The following is a 26529-nucleotide window of genomic DNA, read 5'->3' as shown; positions in this document are numbered from 1 at the left end:
GACAGTAGTGAGCATTATATACTTCTCATTTGTTTGTGGTTGTCTGTATTTCCTGCTGTTAGGAGTCCAGCAGAAAGCCAAAGGAAGAGTTTACCAGAGTAGCGGCACTTAGGCTTTTCCACTGGGTTTTCAAAAGAACGTTACATTCACACTGAACTGTTTTCAAAATATGGAAGTTGACAGGTGATCGTGGACAACTAGGCAAAATGACTGAAGTATGCCTTGTGTGCGGCTGTCATTACAGGAAGAGCTCATTTTTCAACACAGTGCTGATGCCTATTTCAAGGCTGGTCAACTTAGTGCTTGCTTCCTGCAAGGTGTTGCACAAAGGTATGTGCCCTTTCGGGGTGGAGCAGATACTAGCGAAGCCACCGGGTGCTGTGTTGTCTTTCCCACTTGCACAACAAAGGGGATGAGACTGCTCCTCCCTAAGGGACCATTCTTTTTCCCCGAGGCAGCAAGTTTCCAAGACTTGCATTCTCACATGAAGTTGCATTATGTTTTCTTCCGTTTCCTGACAGCTCTCCTATCTTCTTTGGCAAATTTTGTTACACATGTAACGAAACACATGTATGTGTATATGTATTTCACAGGGTCCTCCTCCCGGGTCGGGCGGTGTTGGGATACCCCGTAGACCCACGCTCTGGGCAGGCAGGCAGGCAGGCAGCGTGGGGACTTCGCTCCCCGCCGACAGCCGAGGGGATGTCCCCCCTTTTGCGGGGCACCGGGCACTCCCACGCGAGCAGCAGTCGCTCAGGTCCACTCAAAACCAGGCGAAGCACGCCCGTGGCGGGGGAGGCGAACAAACTCGCCGACCCTTTCCCTCTCGGGGCTGCCTTTTTTTCCCCCAGCCCGACGGAGCGGCGCCTCGCAGAGGAGCCCCGCCGGGCTCGGTGGGGCGGAGGAGCGGGTGAGGGCGGAGAGGTGCCCCCCGGACCGTGCCGTGCCGTGCCGTGCCGGGGGCGGGCGCAGGAGGATGCTGAGGCCGGCGAGCGGAGCGCAGCCTGACGCAGCGGCGGCCCCAGCCGCGGCGGGCGGGCGGATGGCGGGCGGCGGCGGCGGAGCGCCGCGGGGCTGAGGGGCGGCGCCGCCGCCGTGCCGCGCCGTACCGTACCGTGCCGTGCCGTACCGTACCGTACTGTACCGCACCGCACCGCGCCGTACCGTACGGTACCGTGCCGCGCCGCGCCGCGCCGTGCCGTGCCGTGCTGCGGTCGGCCGGGCGCCGCTGCAGGCTGGCCCCCTGCGGCTGCCTGCGGGGCGGCGGCGGCGGCGGCGGCGGCGGCGGCGGCGGCGGGCGGGCTGCCGGGATGATCCGGTTCCGGAGCTCCAGCATCAGGTCGCTGAGCCCGGAGATGAAATGCACCGTGCGGCTGCTGGACGACTCCGAGATCTCCTGCCACATCCAGGTGCCGGCGGGGAGAAGGGCGGCGGCGGCGGCGGCGGCGGCGGCGGCTGCTCGGCGGGCAGCGACACCCCGGCCCGGGGGCGCAGAGCCGGGCCGGGACTCGGGCGGCGGCTCCCCGGCGCGGAGCCGGCCGCAGGGCCCGGGCGGCGGCTCGGCGCGGCCGCGGCGGCAGCTTCCCCGCACGCCCCGTTCCCCTGCGCGGAGCTCCGCGCACCTGCGGCGCGGGCAGCCGCGGCTTCTCCGCCGCCTCCCGGCGCTGCGCCACGGCATCGCGCGGCACGGCGCGGCACGGCACGGAGCCCGCCCGGCCGCTGCCGGAGCCGCCGAGACGGCCGTGCTCCGGCACCCCCCGGCGCGGCATTCCCGCGGGCAGGAGGAGCCCGCTGGGCTGCGGCGGCCCGGGCGAGGAGGGGGGACCCCGGCGGCGCCTTCCCCGTCCCGCGGCGCGGTGGCGGAGCGCCCCGGCGGGCACTTCTTGCTGCGGAGGTGGTGTGCGGGGGGGGGACCTGCTCTCCAGTGCCGGGGAAGCCCTGCCTTGGGAGCAGGTGTCGGGAAACGCCGTGACCGAGAGAGCGGGCAGAGTGCAACGTGAAGTGCTGCTCCCCCTTCCTCTTCGTTTAAGGCAAAGGATAACTTGCAGAGGGGTTTTCAGCGACAGTAGTTGTGCAGTTGGAAAGAAAGCAACTTTGCTGTGGTCCCTCTTCCCAAACGCTTAGTCCCTTTTTATTCCTTCAGGTAATAAGGGGGCGAAGAGTAAGGAGACTGTGAATTTCTGGTGGAGTGGCCGTGCTTGTAGTGTGTGAAAGCAGGGCTATTTTAGGTGTCCTAACAAGACCCAAACTCTAACGTGTTATGGAAGTCCCACAGATTCTTAAACCGCAAGCGTTAGAAACCAAGTTACTCTGTTTGAAATTTCCATGGCATTCGCAGAATCGCTGAGATGAACTTGGCATCCAGATCCAAAGGTGTGAGCGGTCTTTTAGGAAGTTGTTTGTCGCTCACAGTCAGCGTTTCTGTCTGTCTGGTAGTATGAATATCCACAGCTTTGAATCAAGTTCGTGGTCTTGTACAAAGACCAGCTATGGCTGAAAAAATCAAGTGCCGTGAGTCGCAAGCTACATTTTTGCTTGGACCAAATTCTTTTTTTTTTTATTAGTTCCAATGGAGCCATTTAATACTAGAATAGATTAGAATAGTTTCATTTGGAAGGGATCTACAACGGTCATCTAGTCTGACTGCCTGGCCACTTCAGGGCCGACCAAAAGTTAAAGCCTGGTATTAAGGGCATTGTCCGAATGCCTCTTTTTAAGGCACTGACAGGCATGGGGTGTCAACCACCTCTCTAGGAAGCCTGTTCCAGTGTTTGACCACCCTCTCAGTAAAGAAATGTTTCCTAATGTCCAGTCTAAGCCTCCCCTGGCGCAGCTGTGAGCCATCCCCATGGATACTGTCGCTGGATCCCAGGGAGAGGAGCTCAGCAGCTGCCTCTGGACTTCCCCTCCTCAGGAAGCTGCAGAGAGCAACGAGGTCGCCCCTCAGCCACCTTCTCTCCAAGCTAGACAAACCCAGAGTCCTCAGCCGCTCCTCACAGGACATGCCTTCCAGCCCTTTAGCTGGCTTTGTTGCCCTCCTCTGGATGCATTCAAGGATGTTAACATCCTTCTTAAACTGTGGGGCCCAGAACTGCACACAGTACTCCAGGTGAGGCCGCACCATCACTAAATACAGCAGGATAATCACCTCTTTTGACCGGCTGGTCATGCTGTGTTTGATGCACCCCAGGATGCGGTTTGCCCTCCTGGCTGCCAGGGCACACTGCTGACTCACATCGAGCCTGCTGTCCACCAGCAGCCTCTTTCTGCAGGGCTGCTCTCCAGCCACTCCTCTCCCAGTTTGTCCCTGTGTACTAGTTGCACTCAAACAGCATGGAGCCTGGAAGTAACAGGAAATCACTGAAACATCTTGTACCTGTATCATTGTAGTGCTCTTGTTAATGAATAGCGTGGTTATGAGATCATAGCTTTAATGGGTAAGAAGCAGAATGGCCTTCAGAGTCTTGGAGCTTAATGCAAGCTTTGCATAACTTATTGGCATCTTTAAAAATTAGTCTCTTTAAACAGTGATGAATTTAAAGTCAGAATCTGAGATTACAGCTCTGTAGATTTATGGTGCTCAACAGATTTACACATACCGAGTATGCCCTTTGATGCCCACAGGGTAGAAAAAATCAGTCATTACTTTAGGTGTTACGTTGTGCAAGGTGAGGTAATAAGCTGAGAACCAGTTGAATCATATTGCATCCCTGTGGCTCATTCCACATGTAATATATGCAGGGGGAAGGTGTTTTACACCACAGTTGAAAATTGTAAGGGTAATCCTGAAAAGTTCTAAGGGTGATCCTGAAAATTGAATTCTATTATAAACTTATCTAGAGCTTGCCTTCCTGAGTCTGCACACTGACCAAAAGTATTTAAAAAGTGGGAATGGCTCCTGTTTTTTTTTCACTAGGATTTTTAGGTACTGAAATTCTAAACATGTAAATGCAGACTGTGGTATGAGGAACTACTTCGCTCTTGGTCACTTCAGCAGAAACATGCAATTAATGATGACTTTTCATAGTTCTGACTTACCTTTCACTCTTTCCTGTGCCATACACTTCGAACTGCTTAATCCTATCTATAGATAGCTATCTCTTACCTGCCACTCTACATAGAGGAGATATAATTTAGTTGTATAATTTGTCTTCTTGTATTTGTGTAGCTGTTAAGACACTAGACTAACAAATCCCAAACCACTCAACTTTTTGTCTTTAGCCTCTTGATCAGATGTGTATTTGAACTTCCTAATGTGGACAAAACTTGCTAGGAGCTTCCACAGTGCTGCAATCTTATTTTTGAATGGAAAAACCAAAAGTTGCTAGTTGTATATATGCTTATTGATGCATATTCGGCACGACAGAATAGCCCAGATGAAGTGCTGCTGGGTTAACAGCAGAGATGCCGGGGTTGTGCCAGCTGGAACATGTTGGACAGCTGTGTTTTGGTCATTAAGAGGATAAGAAAGCCTAATTCTACAACACCGAGAAATGCCAACAGAGTCTCTTAAGGTCACGGCATGCAGTAAGGAAGGGTGATGACTGAAATTCTAGCTGTGCATTTTCAGGGGGAAAGGAGGGGAGATATGCAGCTAGTGTGGATGGTGATGTATGTAGCTGATGATGTGCTGCATTTTAGCACACTAAGTTTTGCCAAACCCTACTTTTTCAAGTATATCTTTCCAGCAGTTGGCTTGTGGACGTGGGCTAGTATCAGAAGGCCCCAGTATCAACTCGGTGCAGAGATGTCTGGTAATTAAAACCTTTGTGGATGCACTGTAGATCTTTGGCCCTACAAAATGTGCAACCAGAATTGCGTGTTACTTAGCTAAAACATTGGGAGGTAGTGTTAGGAAAAGTAAGCAGGAGCAGATGTATTTAGGTGCTGCATGTATATGTGTATTTTTTTTTCTCCCTGTGTAAATTTCATAGTGTTTAGGTAGGAAAATAAAATAAATTTTTCTTTTTACTATTAAAGTAAAGCAGTGTTTCAGCAAGCCAACAGGCTAATAGAGCCTGCTTTTGGAAATTACATTTTATAGCAAACAGTCTAGTGACAGCATATGGGGTAGTGTGGGGAGAATCAGAGATGAATCATGCATTTGCAGACTCCAGCCAACTAGTTATTGAGCTGTGCAGCTGCCATGTAGGTCACCAAGTTGCTCAAGGCTAGGTTTGCAGCTCAAAGGTCGGGATTCAACGTGTTGTCCTCCTCATCTGAGAGACTTCGTGACTGCGAATTAGCCGAAGTGGTGACAGACACAGGAAAGGTCTGGGGCCTGAGGGATGCTTAACTGATTCTTGTGAAGACATTTATTTTCCCATGTTTTTTGTTTGTTTGTGAAGCCTCTCTGGGACCTGTATGTCGGGCAGTCTTACTGCAGCAGTAGGGTGAAGTTGTAGTGGCACAGCTAAAATGGAGAGGTTATGAAAAACAGCCTGAAGGGCCAGTGGCCACTGTCTGTTTCCATGTGCAAGACAGAGAGGTGACCTGCTTGTGCAGCCTGCCTGATAAAGCACAGAACCAAGGCTTGAAAGAGGGCAGTAGGGGAAGTAGGTCTTCAAAACTATTGGAAAGGTGTCGGGAGCAGCAGGAAGACCTCCTTTCTGGAGGTACTAATGAGATACTTATTTTCTGAGTCATTGACATAATGAGCACTTTACTCCCATTTTTGCAGGCTTCATGCAATAACTTCACGCATCTAATTAACCTTTTAGTAACAATAGCCTAAACATCTTAAATTGTAAGGATTTTTTTTTTTCCTAGCTTATTCTGTTTATTTCAGTCAGTAAAGTTAACTGTCAAGGTCCTGTTATGGTAGACTGTTATTAAATATGTAAGTACACCTTGGGTTCAGTGGTGCCACTGGCATGCTTTAAATAAGGCATGGGCTTCAGTATACCTCGCTTAACTGAAGGGACTACTGCTACTGTTTCTTTAATTTAAAAAAAAACCATGAGTAAGTGTGTATTAGTAACCATTATAACTCTACATTTATTTCTCTACATGAGGTTAATACAAAATTATAAGTTCACTTGGAAAAATGCTACATTTAATGTATTACTTAAGTTTTAAATTAATAAAAGTTTTACTTTACTCCTTGAGCTGTTCAGGTCCAGCTGTGCAAAACTGGAGATAAGATTGGCATGAATGAGACTTTTCTCTCAGCTGGAGCTTATTATTGTCTGAGAGTGGTAGTGAACTTTCCTGTTTGTGTGTTTATTTGTAGAAATACTGTATGACTGCATCTTCTTGTGTCTCAGCCCATAGGTAAAATTGCATAGTAATAGGGCTTTGATAATGACACAGGTTTTGCTTTGTATGAGCTTTCCCAAACAAAAATCTGTATAGATAGCCCCCAAAATATCACCTGGCTACACTACCAATTTTTTTTTTTTAAATATATCTAAATGATTATTTGTTTGTTGTTTGTAAGAACAAACTTGAATTTCTGTGTGTGTCCAGCTTCTGAGCAAGGAGAAGGCATAATTTTAAAAAACCGGTTTAGAAATCAGGAAGAAAACAAGCAGAGCAAAGCTTTGGTTTACTCGTGGTGTGTTCTTAGACCTTTTATGGGGTTTTTGCATAAGTAAAAATGGGGGTGACAAAATCTGAGAAGGCTCATTTCTTTCTGACACTCATGGTCCAATAGCGTAAAATGGCCTTGTGCCTTTTTAATCTTAATTCAGGAGCAGTTTCTGTGCAGTTTGAATACTTGTCCTGGTTTTGGCTGGGACAGAGTTAATTTTCTTCCTGGTAGCTGGTATAGTGCTGTGGTTTTGGATTTAGTGTGAGAATAATGTTGATGATGCTCTGATGTTTTCAGCTCTTGCTCAGTAGTGTTTAGTCTAAAGTCAAGGATTTTTCAGCTTCTCAAGCCCAGCCAGCAAGAAAGCTGGAGGGGCACAAGAAGTTGGCACAGGACACAGCCAGGGCAGCTGACCCAAATTGGCCAAAGGAATATTCCATACGGTATGGTGTCATGCCCAGTATATAAACTGGGGGGAAAGCTGGCCGGGGACTGCTGCTCAGGGACTGACGGGGCATTGGTTGGCGAGTGGTCAGCGATTGCATTGTACATCACTTGTTTTGTATATTCTAATTCTTTTATTATTATTATTACCATTGTTATTATTTTATTCCTTTTCTGTCCTGTTGAACTGTCTTTATCTCAACACATGAGTTTTCTCACTTCTGCTCTTCCAATTCTCTCCCCAGTCCCACTGGTGGGGGGGGAGGGGAGTGAGTGAGGGGCTGCGTGGTGCTTGGTTGCCAGCTGGGGTTAAACCATGTTGGGCACCGAAAAGGACTGTCGTGGTTTACCCCCAGCCGGCAAATAAGCACCACACAGTCCCTTGCTCACTTCCCCTGCCCCTACCAGTGGGATGGGGGAGAGAATAGGAAGAGCAGAAGTGAGAAAACTCATGGGTTGAGATAAAGACAGTTTAATAGCTAAAGCAAAAGCTGTGCACACAAGCAAAGCAAAACAAGAAATTCATTCACCACTTCCCATCAGCAGGCAGGGGTTCAGCCATCTCCAGGAAAGCAGGGCTCTATCACGTGTGACGGTTACTTGGACAAACGCCATCACTTTGAATATCCTCCCTTCCTTCTTCTTCCCCCACCTTTATATGCTGAGCATGACATCATATGGTCTGGAATACCCCTTTGGTCAGTTGTGGTCAGCTGTCCCGGCTGTGTCCCCTCCCAACTTCTCATGCACCCCCAGCCTCCTCGCTGGTGGGGTGGGGTGAGGAGCAGAAAAGGCCCTGACTCTGTGTAAGCACTGCTCAGCAGTAACTAAATCATCCCTGTGTTATCAACACTGTTTCAGCACAAATCCAAAACGTCGCCCCATACCAGCTACTATGGAGAAAATTAACTCTACCCCAGCCAAAACCAGGACAATACTGCTGCCTTTAGTTTGGCTAATGATTTACTAGCTTGACTTCTTCTTTTCCTTTTAAATGTGACATACACTGTCCTGTCTAATTCTTTTTGTAGCACGTTTATGACTGCAAACTTGCCTTCTTGCATAATATTTTCTGCTTGGTCTGTGTCTTGCAGGCAGATGCTACATTTAATAGAAATCTGCTAACCAAAGGACTCTCTTTAAAATTCCCATCCCTCAGTAAAGTGTAAAAACCAAAACAACATGCTGAAGCAGGCTGTGAGGTAAAAGGAGTACTGGCCATGAATCTCACTGTAAAGATATGCTGAATGCCAATGATTTGGAAAAATAAGTGGGAAAGGGAAGGCAGCATGAGAATGAAAAGCGCAGAAAGGCTGGAGATGAGGAGAAGGCAGAGAACCATAGCTGTGGAAAGGGAAAGGTTAAGGGATTATGTAGACAGCAGGCAGGAGATTTAGTGAATTTATATTTATCCTGTAAGCGATGTCAGAACCGTAACCAGCAAGTGCCTTGAGCTGCTGGGGTGATGCTATGATGCTTCAAAATAGTAAGACGAGATAAGGAAGGCAATGCAAGTTAGGATGGTTTCTGTGCCATGTTCTGTTGACACATTTTAGAAACTGCGTACTAGGGCTTTTATTCCTAACTTCATGCTTGAGCCTCTAATTGTACAGTTACAACAGGTACTCTTGGTGAGAGTTGCACATAAGCCTCTCTAATTAAGCTAAGCCTGTGGGTTAAAGGTACATCTGTTGTCATTTCATGTGTTTGATTAAATTTGCAGTAACATGTTTTCTTTTTAATAGCAGTTACAGATATGCTCTTAGCTCTTTCCAAGCCTCAAAAAGAAACAAGGAGTAGAAACTGCTACTAGAAAGTTACTAGGGTGTTGGGAGTTCTCATTACAAATTAAGAAATTAATTGCCTTGATGGATTTTGGTAAGTGTTTGTGAAGCTCAGTATTTGCTTAACATTGGTTTCTGTACCTCTGGTAGGGGAAAGGCACATACCTATGTGTAATACTTATATGCTGCTACCAATTCACCGACTTTCTTGTTCTTTCTTGTTAGTCTTAAATGAAAATACTTACAAAGTTGGCTTATGCAGGATTTTATCCAATATATACTAAACTGCAGCTGAACTGCTTTTGTGTTGGATAAAGCTTATTAATGATGTTGAATTGGTTTTTTTCCACCCTCGGTGTTGTCTGATTAATGAACAAAATCTGAAAATTCTCTATCCTAAAGACAATGATCTTGCCTTTCATTTTCACTGTGTATTTACTGTGTATTGCAATTGGCCTTGTAATTCATGTTTTGATTACTAATAAACAAAGGCAAGGGAACTTAGATGTGTGCTTAAGGACTTGCCTTATCCAGGGTTGAAGGTGAACATGTGTTTCAGTAAATACAAACAGTCTAGATGATAAGTATTTTAATATATTGGTGAGGCCCGCTGCTGCAGCGTGGAGAAAAAAATATGAAAAATGTGGGTATCTTTAGACAAAGTTAGCTAGTTAACAAGGACAAGCTAAAAGAACAGTTACTGATTTAAAATGTAAGTATAGTTTTTTCACTTTTACCCACCTTTCATTTTTCTTACAGCTTTGAATAAAAATTTTTACATTCTTTGTTGTCATGCATGTTTGGACACTGGCTGAACAGTAGGGGTGGGGCTGTAGTAATAATAAAAGGCAACTGGAAAATCAATAATACAATGCAGCACAGCTTAGATCTCCAAACTGCAAATCATCAGTTTGATCCCGTGAGGCGGAAAGTGGCTCCTGTGAGATACAAGGTGCTTTCTGCTTGCAGAAACTTAATACACTCTTCAGTCTTGAAAGGGCTTTTGACACCTGATGAGGCTTAGTCTTCTCACGCCTTGAGATGCTCTCGTCTGTCTAGGCGTTTTCAGTGCACTGATACAGATCTAATATAGGAGGCAGCTGAGAAGCGATCATTTGGCAGAATTAACTGACCTAAGATTAGAGCCAAAACGAATTATTGATGAGGAAGTGCTGTATTTTCACTTTTTTGTTGTATTTGCCTATGTTGAATTTTCTGTATAGGTCAGGAATGATTTAATAATGTTTATCAATGCTTCTGAAATTACCTTTAACAAAAGAAGAGATTAGTGCCTTTTCTATGGGAAGGTGAAATAGGGAGTCTGGATTTTGCCTGTATGGTTGTTGCTGGTCCCCTGGAACAGATGGTATATTAAAAACTCAAGGTGTAAACACTTAGTTTAAAGACTAGGAGAAATGGCAGCTTGTTTTTCTCTTCTCCTTCAAAAAAGGAAGGTGGGTTGGGAGGACTGGAGACTAATTTTTCTGTGACAAAATGCTTGTTTTCTGTAGTACAGGTCTCTGTCCTTCTGGGTATTTTGGCTTATTAAATCAAACATATTGAAAATGTCTCTCTTTACCTTCTTCTTATTTTCTCTCTCTTTTTGCACTCCCCCTCCACTCCCCAGTGTGGATAGTATCAACCTGTTGGCAAGGTTCGTAACATCCAGATAATCTTTCTCTGCTTTTCCTGTTAAAGCCAAGCTGTCACCAGATGACTTCTGCTGTGTCTTTCCCTGCTGCATATGGAAAATATCTCCTCATAGTTCTTTCTTCAGCTGAGGCTGCTTGTCTGTTCCTTTATTCTTTGTTTGCTTAAATACAGCCTCATTTTAATCCATAGCCTTGCTTTCTTGGACACCCTTTCTAGACCTTATAAATCATCTTTTTGTTCCTGTGAGATTACCTTGTTCTCACTCTGTTTTAATTCGTTGCCTGATAGTGAAAACACAATTCTAATAATCCAGCAGTAATTAAATTAATACTAAATCTTTTTTCTTTCTGGAATAAAACTAAAAAAAAACAAACCAAAAAACAACCAAAGAAAAAAACCCAAACACTCTTTTCTTCCATCACTCCTCCACTGTCAGTTTATTTTATCCTTTCCAGCTACAGGCATTCAGTTCATAGAAGGGTTCCTCTTTTCCTCTTTTTAGGGTTTAACATGCTGGTTTTGATGGAGGTGTGTTGATAATCAGCTCTTGCCATTTCACTGTGCTGTCAAGATAGATGCTGTTCTCCAGCTCACAGTTAATTATGGCTGTAGTGGGCCAAGTGTGAATAGTAATCATCCTATTCATGGTTGCTGTTTGTGGGAGTTTCTGAGAAACTTGATTAAGGAGGACCCAGGGATGAAGACTGAAAGTTGATGCTCTAGTAACTGTTACATTTAGAGGAAAAGTTTCCCCTGACTAAGAGTAATGCTGGAAACTTGAGATAAAATGTGTCATACCAATCTGTATAAGGTTAAGTACGTGTATAAAATTTCTCAAGGTTGCTCACAGCCAGAAATGAGAAGGTATGAGCTATATACCACGAGTTCTTTTTCAGCAGAAGGGTTTGCAAACAGAAATAACTCTTGCAATAATTGGAAATCTGGCCATTCAAGATAGATGCAGTAAGAAGCATAAGTATCAAGTGGCTGTAAAATGATTGCTCTTTAAAGGCTTCCTTTGGAAAAATGTAAAATGAGCCAACATCTTCATTAAAAACACTTGTAATTTTTCCCTTGTTTACTTAAACTCCAGGAAGGAGTCAACAACCTGGATTGAAGACATGCTTTGCTCCTTGCAAACATACTATCTCACAATGATATTTTCCCCATAGCAACTCTCTCTGGAAGATAATTGTGCTTTAAAAAAACCTCCAAGAATCAAGATTTGCACTTGGCCATTTTTTGTCCTGATGTTGTAATGTGTAAACTTACTATAAAAGGGCATGTGTTGCAAAGATAACTTTGTGTATTTCTGACAACACTGCGTAAAACCTTTTTCATACAGTCAGTCTGTACGCCCATTTTTTTGGTCTTTCATGTAACTGCAACAAAAGCAAAAAAAGAAATGGGATTGCAAAATGCAAACGAACAAACAATCCCCTCGTCCCCCATACCCAAACAGGAGAATTTACTACAGGACTTAATAATTTATTAAATATAAAGAGACCAAAAAGCAGTCACAAACAATTTCAAGTTAATGGTGAAAACCTGTGGAAATTGATGCATAAAGTTCAGACTGTAATGGCGTACTTGTAATTGTTTCCACACACGGAGGCTGTCAAACGTTTTTGTCTCCAAGACAGAATGTCTGCATGTGAACTGTCTTTTGGGAATGGTTCCTGGACCCTTCTATCTGCCAGGCGATGCCTGAAAACTGGTCTGCAAGAATGCTAATTGGCACAGACCAGATTTTTGTCAGGCAATGCCCTAATAGTTTGCTAGCGTGGGTGGTGGCTTTCAATGCCCCAAAATGCTTGGAGTGTTTTAGCAGTTTTAGTATAGATGCAATCTCAGTTTTCAAAAAGAAAAAGAAAAGAAAAATGATTTTGTGAATGACTAAAGATATATTATATAGTTCTGATACTAAAACATGTGAAATGGTAACTGTGCTCATAACACTGTCCTTCTAAGTGGAAAATATCTTAAGTATTGTGTAAAGCAACTTAAACAGTTGGTGGTAGTTAAACTAGGAGTAGAACTGGTTTTAGTAGGTGCTTACAAAATAGCTGTGTTTAGGATCTATGGCTGTAATCTTGGATTTGAACCTGTAATCTCTTCCGGGATGACAGATTCTTGATTTTTTTTTTTTTTTTTTTTTTTTTTTGAATGCTGTTAGCATAGTCTGCAGGATCAGGACACCAGTTGGTGGTGTGTTTTTGTTTTTATTTTTACAGACGCAAACTCCAAGCCCTATAGTGGAGTGAGAAATCAGACATGGTTATTTCTTTGAACAGTAATTGCAAAATGCAGATGAGATGCTCTATGGAGTGCTATGCATGCCACAGAGATGCTACAGAAGGTAATTCTAAACCTGTTTCTGTAGGGCTTTCAAAGACAGCTGATCCTTCACTTTCACTCTGTTACTTTAAAATTGGGTAACAAAGATAAATACTTTGCCATCAGAGAGTAACGGTTGCTGTCCTGTTAGACGGGACAGCTACCCGGGGTGCAAGTTGAACTCTTGAAGCTGTGCAGTGCCAGCTTGAACTTAGCCGACTCCAAGGATTTATCTGGAGGCATTCAGTGTGCCAACAGGTGGAGTGCACCAAATGCACGGACCCTGCTTGCTCCTGCTCTGTGTAAATTTTTTTTAGCTCCATCCTGGGACAAGGAAGGAAACAGCAGAGGCTTTTACAGACGGTGCCGTGAGTGATTCAGCGTGCAGACTCAGCCGTTCACACGAAATCTCTACAGCAGCTCGCAGTGCCCCTGCCAGTTGCTAGGTGCAGATCCAGGCAGGCTTTTCTGTTTTGACTGGAGAATCCACTCACATTGCCAGGATTTTCAGATTAGTTTTCTCATACGGTCTGGCAGTTAGTACTTTACAGCCACCAGAACAGAGAAGACTTGAGCAGGAATCTTCAGTCCCCAAACCAAATGATGCTGCTGGCTTGTGGGCATGAAAAAGCCAAGAGAGCGGCACATCTAAGCGAAAGGCGAACAATAATCTACACAGTTTCAGGACGTGTTCAAGACAATGCTGGTTATTTTTTGTGCATGGATTACATGCACCAAATAAGTAGCAATTTTCATCCTGTAGCTTCTTGAGAATCAGAGGCTGGTTTGTATCTTGCCCTGAAGAGTTTATGGTGTAATTTCAGAGAAAATACAGTAAGAGAATGCTTAATTCATGTTGTGATGATGAGACCGCACAAAATAATTCATGTAGTTGGCCTGAGTTTTAACTTAAGTAAAAGGGGGAAAATACTACTGTAGAAGAAGGAACTCCAGGAGTTGGGTGCTGGTATGTGTGGGGAAGAGAGCAAGACTCCAGTTGTGTAGAGATTTCAGAGGTTACATGGTGCACTGCAGAGAAGGTGGCAGTATAGACTATACCCTTCCAGTGTTTGCACCTGTTTTTGTTTTATTCTGTCATTTAGAAACTCTTTCCAGTGAAAGAATACGTAGTTCATAAATCTTTGATCCCAGCTGATAAGTTAAGTTTTACTATTCTAATCTGTTTCCTTCCTTATTTTTTACTTCACATGTGCTTTAAAGTGTCAAGAGGTGAGCTCTGTTGCAGTTCGGTTTGCCATCTCCCTGCTCTGTTAAGGGCTCATGCAGCTTGTGAATGTAGCAAGAACCAAAGGGAGTTAGGTTGGATTGGGGCAGGAGGGGAAATATGAATTGTAATTCTGCTCTGCAGACTCTTTCTGCTCTGCAGTTGCCTTTCAGCAACTCTTAGCTTACTGCCCTCTCCATTGTGGATGATAGAAGATATCAATACTACGCCTAAACCCAGATTCCTGCAATACCCTTCTGAGGCCATCATCCAACTCACCAGGTGCATCTCTTTTTCATTACCCTTTTCTTCAGTCCTCTGGACAGTTTTCAGTCCTCTTTGCAGTGCTTGTATTCATGGTACTTGTAAGTTATGATTTCTGCTTTTTTTTTTTTTTTTTTTTTTTGAAGTGGGGCAATACACTGTGTTGGATACACAACAGAAACCTAGACCTGTTGATAGACATCATTCCCTGGTTTGCTGATTCCTGTACTTATTTCACAGAGAACCTTCAAAGAATTGTTACAGGTTCAACTAATCATTGCTTACTTTTGTCTCATTGACTTTTTGTTTTCTCCCAAGGTCCTTTTTTCAATCATCATTTTGATGATGATCTGAAGTTAGTCTTTGGACAGTGATTACCAGAAGTACTGGTTTTTGAAGTTTCATGCTATATTTTGGTGTTTGGTTCCCCACCCTGTCCCCCCACCCCCTTTTTTGTGTGTGGGGGAGTTTACTGGCTCAGTGAATTATCGTGACTCACTTGTTATAATTTTGTTGTTCTTGGTAACATACTCTGCACAGAGTAATGTGCATCTGTTAGTTTGTATACATCCTGTAACTTACCTGTAATGGTCTGTATAGTTGTAAGGCTTCTACAGTATCCTAATTGTTTCTATGTCTTTGCTTTGCTAACTGCAGTTTATAATGATCCGGTTTTATAACAATCACGTTGTACCTTAGGATCTTTGGCTTCTTCACCTTCTTGCTCATTAACTAATTCATTCTTACCAATTTAATTTCTTTTCATTGATTTTAAAATCAGAAATATCTTTATTTTCATGCTCTACTAGGCTGACTCCTCTCACTCATATTACATTTTTTTCTGTCTTTCCCAGAGCCTTAATGGAATTTACGTATTTTGAAATTGAGTTCCAGCAGTTTCAGTCTTTATAGTACAGATTTTTGCCCATTCTTTACATGTGAACTGTTATGTGAAATCCTGAATGATACTGGGTGGTTCAGGAATAATGGAAATGTTTCTGTGTCTTCTGGCGGCTTTCATATAGCATGAGGAAACAAATAGTTTTTGAAAACTAAATCTCCCTTCATCCCTAGGTGAATTTTCTGTTAAAGTTCTTAGCACTGCTAACATACTCTTCTGTATGAACAATCTATATGAACATTCACATCTTTTAATTTTTTTTTTTTTTTTGTGCTAGAATTTATTTAGACATCCTGTCTCATTTACAGGAAATGATACATAGTTTTCTGTCATGAGGTGATAAATAGTTCAGTGGATATCTCACGTCCTGAAAAAATAGACACAAACTGAATGGTTTTTTATTCACAGCTCCACCATCTGTCTTTTTACAGTTCTTTTTTACTCTGTGAATATTTATGCTGTTTTTGCTTTGTGATCAGGGCTATCATTGTAGTCCAAAAGTTGTATTTCCTTTTCAGTTTTTCCATATATAGCCATTATTCTGAGGATGGAAGAACTTTTGTTGCATTTGACGCATTTCCATTAACTTGCTTTTAAGTGCTCTGGCTAGCTGTATCTTTTATTGATTAGGAAATAAAAGGGAAGATGCAGATGTGGATTTAGATGCCTTCCCTTCCTTTCTTCTCCTCACCATCCACAGGTGGAGCTTTTGGTCATTTTGAGGGCACTGATTTCTAATAGCAATTTTGGTGCCCTCTTTCTCCTTAGCCAAGATGTTCTTCAGTGGTACTCCAAGAAAGATGAAAACTCTACCAGGTGTTGGCAGGTACAGCCCAAGAGGTAATACATTCTTCTTGATGTCCAGGAAGGTTGCTAGTTATGCCTGTGATGTCCTTGCTCCTCTCCTGCCTCAAACTGACCTCTGTGGTTTTCTTACTTGCTGCCTGTCTCAGTATTTCTAGTATTATTTGTATTACCCTTTTTCTCTATGAAGCAAACCTCTTTGCTTTCAGTCTTGACCACACAGGTAATCTGCTGAGGAAGGAACTTCTTTTTCCTGTTCACTGCATCAAAGTGTTTTTTTCCCCCCTCTCCTAATTTCCATTTTTTTAAAAGAACAAGCAGGTAGGCATGGTGACATGTAAATCCTTTTTGAAATTCCTAATTCGCTGATTTGACAGTGTTCAGAGAAGACAAGAGCTATGTTCATGGTGAACCTGCAGAGCTGGTTTGTGCTCTACATAATGTTTGGCACTTCTCTGAGAGATACAGAAGGAATTGTATTTTCTAACCTCTCTTTGCCTCCTCTGTCTCCGGAGGATTCACTGCTTACGTAGAAACCAAAATGTTTGCTGGAGGAGGATTCTGAGTGTTTTATTCTGCAGGCTGAATGATGAAGAAAGGTTATGAATCCAGGGGGAAGCCAGTTTAGCAAATTCTGCTTTCTGATTGTGTCCATACAGATTTTATATTGCTTTGTAATTAAAATTGGATCTGCTTCTACAGCTTATTGTTTTTCCCATTTTGAACTATGTAGCCTTTCCCATGCATTCCTGAAATAGAACAGCCAAATGTATGCTTAAAAAAGGAGGGAAATAAAAGGGAAAGTACTGTCCTCCCAAAGGTGCACTGGGATTCCTGTAGCAGTATTTCTTTGCAGAAATATCATGCGCTGAGTTTTCTTGCTGAGAGGTTTCTGCTTTATGAACAAGATAATTGTATATTTCTGTTCAAAGTAAACATCATTCTGACACGTTTCATGACCGCAAGATATTTTATGCACTCACTGGAATAAACAACGCATAGGGATGTCTCAGGCACTTTGTCAATGGATAATGCTGTGCCTGCTTTTACACATCTTTCAGCTAAATCAGAGATCAAAACTGAACTCCAGCACTTGAGGGCATGTGGGGAGGATTTTTGACACTCTGGAGGAAAGCGAGTCTATAAAGCCTTAATGATGGCTCCTTCATCTATGCAGATTCACTTTAACTGGTGCCAGATCTGCTGTAATATTAATGGCCCAAATGTATCAGAGTGTATGCTGGTAGTCTAATTTTGTTTTTTATGTAGGGAGACCACAAATGGTGAAGATTGCATATAAGGATGTGAACTATGACTGCAAATTTGGCACGTAATATGCTTTCTGTTAAGTGAATGAAAAATATTTAAAACTCTGATTTTTGTGCACTGGGCACATCCCATGGCTTAGCTGGTGTCAGAAATTTTATTAAGCATATTCTGTAACAGTTCCCTGACAGTGAGGGAATTAATAAAACATTGCAAGATATAATGGTAAAGTTGTATGTTGAGCGACTGCCTTCGTCCCCAAGAGAATATGAGAGTGCCTAGAGGTACAAATCGCCTGTTACTTTTCATCCATCTTGGTCTGTGTGGTTTGGAGTTTTGGTGAAGTGTTTGGCAGTCAGAGCACAGCAGTAGTTGGTGAAAAATTAAACAGGGGTAATACAAATGTTTAGCTGGACTGAGCAGTAGTGGAGTTCAGGTTTACTGGTTTACAATATGGGTTTGAAAATGCCTGAATAGGGGCTGCAGTGACACACGGTCATAGTCAGGGCTGCTCCTGGGAGATGGGCTGGCTGATGCTGTCCGGTGCCTCAAGGAAATAAGAGATGCTTTCCATGACTTTTTGTGGTCACAGTGGGACCACTCATCCCCAAATGTCTATTTATAGTGTTCCTATGGGGCACACAGAGAGGTGTATATCTGGATTTTAAAAAGCTTCTGTTGGGAGAGAAGCTGTAATGGAAATTGTTGAATTTGCAGCACTTTATGAGTTCTGCAAGAATGACTACAAAATTCCCAGATCTGGGATAGAAACTCTAATGCTCTTGCCTTTGTACATGTAGATGCATTCATGTGGGAACATCATCCCTGAGATTCCTAAGCAGCATTTAGTTCCTCAGGTGACTGTGTGGGATGGAGTGTCTTGCACTGAACTGGAGCTTCTCTGCTGCGGAGCTCATGAATGAGAATGTGCTTTGCTATGTGTAGTGTGGAAAAAAGAATTCTCATTCATATTTATTGTCTGTCTCCTGGGCCTCTCCTGCTTTGCAGAGAGAGGAGATGGAGCTTGCATTGATCACAGGATAGCTGTAACGCTTCCCAGGTTTGCAGGGTCACTGTGTCTCTCCAAAGTGCTCTGGAGAGAAGTAGCCATCCAGGCTGTCTCTACATTGTTCCTACTCCAGAGCTAGAGCGGATTGATTGACAAATGTCTTTTTCTGCTGGGTGGCTTGGACATTGTGTTCCAGAGGGATGTTAAGTATTAAGCTTTCCTGTGTCTTGTGATTCTCACAAGCAGAGCTATGACCCTGTGCATGGCAGTGTTACTGCCGGACCTCAGGTACTCCTGGTCTTCTGAAGCATTATGTTTTTCTATATTGTTTACAAGATAACCATTCAGGAGTACAAATAGAGAACACAGCACAGGAAGCATTCCGAATTTCCAAAAATTACACCATATGCCTTTCAGAGGCTTATAATTTTGCGAAGGCAGAATCATGTTTCTTTCAGAGCCCATTGGTCTTCAGTGCTAGTGTTGTCACAGATTTTCAGTGTACGTTTTTCTGCTTTCTTGCAAAATGGACTGATAATTTTCCTCCATGCTAGTAATTTATTTTTCTCTACCATATTACCATTTTATTTTTGCAGGATTTGCCATTTTTAAATGATAAATATGTGTCTTACAAGTTTGGGTACTTTCATTAAGAATGTCTGCTATTTCATTTCTGTAATTTAAAAAAACCACACCAAACAACCAAAACTCAGATGCTTCAGTTGTCTTAGTATATCTAATGAATGCAAGGAGCGTAGAGCCAACATGCAAATGGCAGCTTGACACAGCGAATGGAACATGTAGTGTGCATTTCCATGGGTGGTGATAGCAGTGTTTACTGTGTTATCACAGTAACATCTCAGAGCCTAAGGTATGAATAAGGACCCCATCTTGCTATGCAAACTCAACGTAAGATACACTTGCTAGTCATGTCTGAGGACACGGACACCCAGTGGAATAGTATGTTATATAAATAAAACAGCTTGCTGCCATGTAGATGAGAAGTCATACTTGAATCTGCATGTGCTCTTGGTTCATTGCAACCAGGAGTGAAAGCATAGCAGTCTGAAGCTTTTTTGCCAATACATTTTAATATGTTGCGGTTGGACAGTGTTCACCAAGGCAGGCAATAATCTATTAAATCTTCAAATGCAGCTGAGTTATAGTCTGTGCCCACATTCTTCAAATAAGACTGTTGCCTAGGTGGGCACAGGCAGACAAAGAAACAACAGTGGGCAGCATGATGTAGTGGTCCCTGCACACTGTCATATTTGCCAAGAAAAGAGGGGTTTAGAAGGTTATAATGGAGTGTATTTTGTGGTCCCTCCATCCTGACAGAAGGGCTGACTTGGAAGGAAATGTAGAGTTGCTTGTTTTGGAAGTTTAAGAAGTGGGCTGTGGGAGCTGAGAAGGGTGGGTGGTTGGTATCCTCTCTCACTCAGCTGGAGGGAGACGAGGAGGCATGATGGGATGGGGTCCTGATAGGCAGGGGTGAATTACAACTGGGAACAGAGAGATGAAGAGTAGCAGGTGGAGATGACACAATCGCTGGAGGGATGCACAAAGGGATATGCTGAAGCAGTAGACCAGGGAAAACATCTTTGCATCATTATTTGGAAAGATACCAGTGGAGCAAAATGGCATTGGCAGGCCAGAGGATATGATATTGGGATAATCATAAAGCATAATCATAAAATGATGGTAATGAAATAATGTGTTGTTTTATTATAGCCTTGTCTACTTAGGGGTTAGGAGGAGTAATGATTATTTGTGATAAGAATATGATTTTTGGAGACAAAATAGGTGTGTGTTAGGAGAAGAGCAGCGTTGTCATACTTCAAAATTAACCGAGCAAGTAAGAGCTTCTTAAAAGCCTTCTTCGACAGGCCATGGGCTGCAAAGCTGGTTGCACTATGTACTAGGTGTGCTTCCAAGAAGGTAATAAATGTCTGGACACCTAGCAGTAGAACCCCATTTTCAATTAATAACTGATATTTTAATACTTCTTTGTTTTGAATTTGGCATGGAGAATCCTGAATGACATGCTAGTACCCAGTTGTGTGCTGGCAGGGTCACAGTCTTCTGGATGAAACCATCTAGATTTAGACTTGCCCTGTTTTGGGATTGTCCCTAATGTTATCTACAGACTTGAAAGGCGAGTCTCAACTCTGCTGACCTCTTCAAAATTGCTGTACTTTTATTCAACAGATTATGTGCACTCTGACCTTGGGTGGTATGATTTTCAGTACAATAAGCATCCTTTAATGCTTCAAAGAATATTACACTCCTTAACAATAAAAAACAGCTGGCATCTCTAACATGAAGTTTTTAATGTGAAAAACTCAGAGGTTTTAACATTGCAGGGGGTAAAAGGTAACATTGCAGTAGAGTAGAAGTACTGGTGAGCTGCTTATTGTCTTCTGGTGTAGTTTGCTCTTTGGAGAAGAAAGTTGAGGCACTAGGGAAAGTGAAAATCCATTTAGAAAAAATAATGTAAATGTTTCTATTGATTAGTATCAGGTATTTGACTAGATTAAATTGAATTAGACTAGATTAGTTTACTAAACTAGAATAGTTAAAATTAGACAGGCTTTTGGCATGAGGCAACCAGCTTAAATGTTAGTGCTGAAAGACTGCAATGTAGGGAATGTCTGTTAGAAAATTAATAAGTTAAAGAACTTAAATACTTTTTAATGAACATTTTTCACAGTTGGCTTTTAAAGGATTGTTTAATGTGATTAAGGATTGTGTGGTGAAGAATGCCAAAATACTCTGACTGTTCTCAATTCCTGACCAAAAATGTGAAGGGAAACCGGTTGCTTATTCCATTATTCATGGACTACTCAGAGATATTAAGCGTAAGGTTTAATATGGCACACCTGAATTATGGAAGTGCTTTTCTTATTTGCACAGATTTCCCCTTAACTTTATTGGATAATCAGAAGTGAATGCAAGTGTACATAGTGCTATCCTTACTGCTGATGCCAGAGATGTAGGAGTGGGAAAAGCAAATACATATACCTTCCATTACATCTAAATTTTAAGTACTTAAAATGGTTTTTTCATCAATTCTAACTAGGCTATATGACAGATTACATATTTGTTAACTGCAAAAAATGCAGTGAACTAATGCCTTTGAATATGAAGGGACAGAATTTGGGGTACTTTAAAAGGCATTAGTGCCAGTTATGTTAGCATGTAACTAACTGGATGGATCCATGCTTGTTCAACTCCTGGCAGAATGGATTTGGAGGGAAGTTAGAAGTTATGTGTACTGCTTTACAGCTCATTTATCTTACTGTGGGAATAGGGTTATAATTTACATCAGCTTTAGGCAAAACTGTACCATGAATAATACATAAAGCTTACACAATTTTTAAAAATTATATTAAGGTGTGTACAACTTCTATTTGTTTAACCAGTTAGTGACATCAGTTAGAAACAGATCTTTAATGCAAAACGTCATGCAGGAAATGGCTCAGTTTTCAAGTGTAAAGCACTTCAAAAACTCAGGTTGGGAAACAAAGAAGTTTGTCTACAGAAATTTTATTTTCGAGAAACGGTTAGCTCTTTTTCAAAAAATCCTCCATTGTGCATTAAGGTGAGTGAAACCAACTGAGTGGTCCCAATGCAGTCAGTGGAATCAATACAGCTGAGGATATGTGGAAGGTACATGTGTTATACATGAGTCACCTTTATTTCCTGAATCAATGCTTGCAATCTGGAACTGCACATGCATAGTACATAAAACCAGTTGCTCTGAAATACATGTGCTTTCTTATAATTTTGTTATGCTTACATTGACCAGGGTAATTTTCTTGCAGGCATGACTTCATCTTGTTTTTTAAATATACTGTAAGCAGTTTCCCAGCTTGCTCTGTTGAAGTTAATAGAGAAGAGGAAGGGTTTGGAATATTATATCCAGCTCTGCTGGTATAGGCGTACTGACAGTCTTGGATTTGGGGCAAGAACATGTTACAGCTATTACCTTCAGTACTGTTTTTCCAAGAGACTGAGGATACACTACCAAAATCACATGAACATCACAATCAGCTTTGAAAGTTAATTTTATGTAACAGTTCTGAGGTTTTGTCAGACCAAATAAATAATTTGTATGAGGCTGTGTAGTTCTCATGAAGACAGTGTTTTGCAAGCACTCAGAATGCTGAGGTTGTTTGCTTTATGTACTACAATAAAGTTGATTTTATGCCTGATGCAAAGAGTAAATGAACTGGAGTTTGCTGTGGTGATATTGTTAGGTCTATCCATGATTTTTGGGTTGCAATCAAGGAAAAAGGAAAAGTTACAAACGATCCTATTGTCATAAGAAGCCACTAATCCATGTTCTGCTTCATTTTTTCTGCATAATATGTTAAGTATTAGATAATGTAATACCTAGTGGAATCTAAAATTTGACATGTTTAATGGAACCAAATAAAAAAAACTTTCCAAAATGACAAACTTTTATAAAGTTGACTTCTTTGTAATAGTATTTCTTTATCCATTATTTACAGCAATAGCTTTTCCTTGAACAATCATACAGATTGTTCAACTCAGTGACTTGTACAAGCTTCAGAAACTGATGAGGAGAACTGAAGAAAGAAGGCTTTTTTCCTCTTTAGCACTGTGAATGAATTGATAACAAAAAGATACAAGTTCAGAAACATACATGAAAGTAGTACTGTATACAGTCCATATCTCCAACTGTACATATTGCTTTCCTTTTTTTGGTAAATTTTTCTTATATCTAAAACACTTAAGTCACTTGCTGGATTCCCTTCCAATCCATAGTTTAATTTTAAATAGTAGACATTTATTTTATTTACTTTTCAGTTGAATTCTAGTGCCCATCCCATTAGAAAAGGACAGAAAAGGACTGAACTCATGCTTGGCAATACTTAATTGCTTAAATAATTATGTGTGTGTACTGAATACAATGGCATAGTTATGTTGGATAACATTTTCAAGGATTATCAACTAAAGACAATTAATTTAAAGAAAAAGGTTCAAATATTAAAATGGAATTATTTATTTTGCATGTCAGTAGTTTCCTGGTTGCTATTGTAAATCCAGCATACTTGTGCAGCGGTTTTCAATGCCCACAATGGTTGCAGTGCTAGTTTGGCTTCAGGTTTTACTGGCAAAAATAAGCAAGAAAAAATCCTGACTAGTTTGGAGCTGAAGATCCTTACCTGCTGCTGTAAAGTGTGCCTGACGAGGCATTTTTCTAAACGTTTCCACCTTTGCAGTTTATCTTGTGAGCTGAATTCTGCCTCTAAATGCAAACTTCTGTTTGTCACTGATTGCGCAGCATGGAGTAAGTCAGGGCTGCGAACTGCTGGGCTCATGTACTGACTGTGCCGCTGTGTTGCTTTCTGTTCCTGGGCAGTCCCACCGCTGGTCTGTAAAACAAAGTGAATTATCAATTTAAAGGGAATTTACAAGGCTCTTTGTTGTTTCTTAAAATCATTGTGCTTAGGAGAAGACAAATATAAAGGTCTCAAATATTCACATTTACTGAAATAGATTTTTTCAGTGTAGGTAATTTTTCTTTGCAGAAGGGTCACAAATGTGTCAGTCCTAACTTTGTATTATTTCCTTTTTATCACACCAAAGTGATGTTTGAAAGCATTTTGCAGGAAAGAGACAGCATTAGGTTGAGAACTCCTTACAGCAATAAATAATGTTCTGGGAATAGGACATTAGTGTTTCTGGAGATACAAGTCTTACTCTGCTTATGAACTACCTGGTAAGAATCAAGCCCATTAAGGATATGAATTCTTATAATTATTTTAAGAGCAGATACCTAGCTTCTGACATTTTCAGTCACATAAGCCTGATTTATCCTGCATGAAACAGCTATGTAAAGTGTATTATTTAGGTGGGAGGCTGTAAACACACATATTTCAATTGAAGAGAGGGAAATTTGGGGGCATGCAATCTGTCGTGAAACATAATTTATAGGAGGGATTATTATGAAGTGTTTTCTGACTCCCGCTGAGTGCTTCACTGAATGCTACATAATAATACTAAAGATTGAATTACTGTTCACAGAGGATGTCCTTGTGTCAGCAAAGGTTTTTAGGTAAATAGGAATGAGTGCATTTTCTTAGTTAGCTGTAAAAACATGTATTTATTTGTTTATTTGTGCATTTATTTGTTTTTAATATAGTTTATTTATCTATCTATCTATCTATTTATTTATTTATTTTAAAGAAGGCATATGTGCCTGAGAGGAGAAAAGCAGAAGCAGCATCTGCATCACTTGTGGAGAATTTTTTATTTTGAATGGAACTCACCTTACATTGGGGAAGAAATCCTTCATCAAGCAGTGTTACACTGCATTACCCACATCCTAGGTGTATGGCAGTTCTGCGCTGAGGTCTCCCTCAGCCATATGTGGGAACGACCTGTATTTTACTGTAATTTTTTTTTATGTTTAAGCTTGCTTTTTTTTTTTAAATACGTGCTTTTAGTTAATTTAGGGGTAGTGTATTCAGATTGTCCTGAAAATCCCTGAAGTCTAGAAGCTGATATCATCATCATCATCATCATAAATTTTCAGCTCATTTGACTCCAGAACGAGCTGGTAGTTTAAAAAGGAAACCTTCCCTGCCAATTATCTTTTGATGTGTGCCTCGGGTCTCAGACATTTGACGTCTCTGGTCTTGAATTGGTTGTCTCTATCTGTGGTATTGCTGGGCAGTGTTTCAGAGAGTATTTTCATCTCTTTATGCGCACCCACACGCCCGCTCTTTACATGGAAGTCTTGCCTGCTGGGATGGGAGGCAGGACCCAGCTTCTGCCGGGGCTGAAGTTTTTAGTGGTGTAGTGTTAAGAATAGGAGCCTTGGCATTGCTGCAAGCGCTGCGCATGTCCCTTTGTGCCCCAGCACAGTGCGGTGTCTCAAAGCTGCTGTTTGGGAGATGCTGCTGTTTAGACAGCCAGTAAGCAGGCAACTCTTCTGCTTGCACAGCCCTCTGCAGGTGCAGGCGAGAAGGGGGATGAGGAGTAGCATCTGCTGGAAGGGTGACAGTGGTGGCCTCTGGCTGTGCCACCCCTTGGCGGCCTCTGCTATGGCTGCTTTGTTGCCTTGAGGCAGGGGAGGGTGCTTCGTCTTGGGGAAGGATGGGGTTGATTAGGAATGGTGCTGAGGGGTTATGTGGGATAGGGATAATTGGCTGCACACCTGTAGTAGGCAGTGGGGGTGTCCATGGGGGGAGGTTCGTTTGTGGTTGAGGCTCCCATATCTTGCTGGGTATAGGTCCATGAGGTGAGCAGCTGGGACCCCAAGGACTTGCTTTGTTGCTGCCGCACATGCAAAGAACAAGGACAAGATGATATTTTTTTTGTGTAGAAACCTTTGAGCTGTCTCTGATTCCTTCCTCTTTATGTGTTTCCTTATCAGCTTCATTGTATTGACTCTTTGGGACTACAAAATGCTGTGCATAAAGATTTTAGTCCCATTTATGCCATTTCTGACATTTCAAGCTGGCAGCAGTCCAGCTACAAAGTATAAACTTAATGTATTTCCATTCTGGTCACAATAGTGTGTCTCAAGGTGTAGTGGTAGCTTGAACATTAAGAGCTGTTTACATTTTTATTGTATATCTTGCAAGTTTTTCCACTCCAGTGTCAGTACTGTGTCTGGGGGATATATTTAGAGTATAAATGGGTCTTTACAAATGGGACAGTCCCATTGGTTTAAGCCGTACTGAATGCTTGAAACTTAACATGGTACAGGTGAAATTCAGCAAGTCTAAACTGGGCGTTTACCTCTTTGCTTTGTGGATAATTCTTGGGCCAGATCTTACTGAGTCTTGTTATATTAATCTCAGTTCTCTAATTTATTCCTAACTTGTATCATTTAGTAATCCAGAGGCATTTGCTTCTAAGCTTTTCCATTTTTTGGATACTCTCAGTTGTTGGTCTTTTTTAATTGCATGCTGAATATATCTTCACAAAAGGCAAAATATTCCTTTTCATGTAATATTGCAAGATCTGTATATTCCATTACAGTCAGTCTGTGGATAAAGAATCAAATCTTCCAGAATGCTTCCTGGGATGCCTTGGTTTGTGGTTGTTCAGAGTTTGATTTGTTCGGTTTAGGTTTTTGGTTTTTTTTCCCTTTTGCCTATGATTTAGTTTCAGAGTGCCTCAGAGACTTTGAATACCTTTGTAGCCTTAAACATGATTGAGCCTAATAGTCTAGCTTCTGTGTTTCTGAAAATCAGCAAATGAATAGGTAAATAGTATTCCACAGTATAATGAAATTAACTGAGCAAATCTGTTGTGGTTTCTTTCATTAAC

At 42.0% G+C, this 26529-nt stretch overlaps 1 protein-coding gene across 1 annotated transcript in view; it reads left to right on the top strand.

Moving 5' to 3' along the window:
• Positions 1-961: 961 nt before the first annotated feature.
• Positions 962-26529, top strand: part of FRMD3 (FERM domain containing 3) — a 261212-nt gene continuing 235644 nt past the window's right edge. Inside the window, exon 1 of the mRNA XM_069777625.1 lies at positions 962-1409. Coding sequence (XP_069633726.1) covers positions 1311-1409 — 99 coding nt within the window. The 5' untranslated portion in view covers positions 962-1310. The remainder of the gene's footprint in view (positions 1410-26529) is intronic.

This window comes from Haliaeetus albicilla, chromosome Z (genome assembly GCF_947461875.1).
Source record: "Haliaeetus albicilla chromosome Z, bHalAlb1.1, whole genome shotgun sequence".
Lineage (NCBI taxonomy): Eukaryota > Metazoa > Chordata > Aves > Accipitriformes > Accipitridae > Haliaeetus > Haliaeetus albicilla.
The sequence above is the reverse complement of the archived record's forward strand: the minus strand, read 5'-3'. Positions and strand labels throughout refer to the sequence as shown.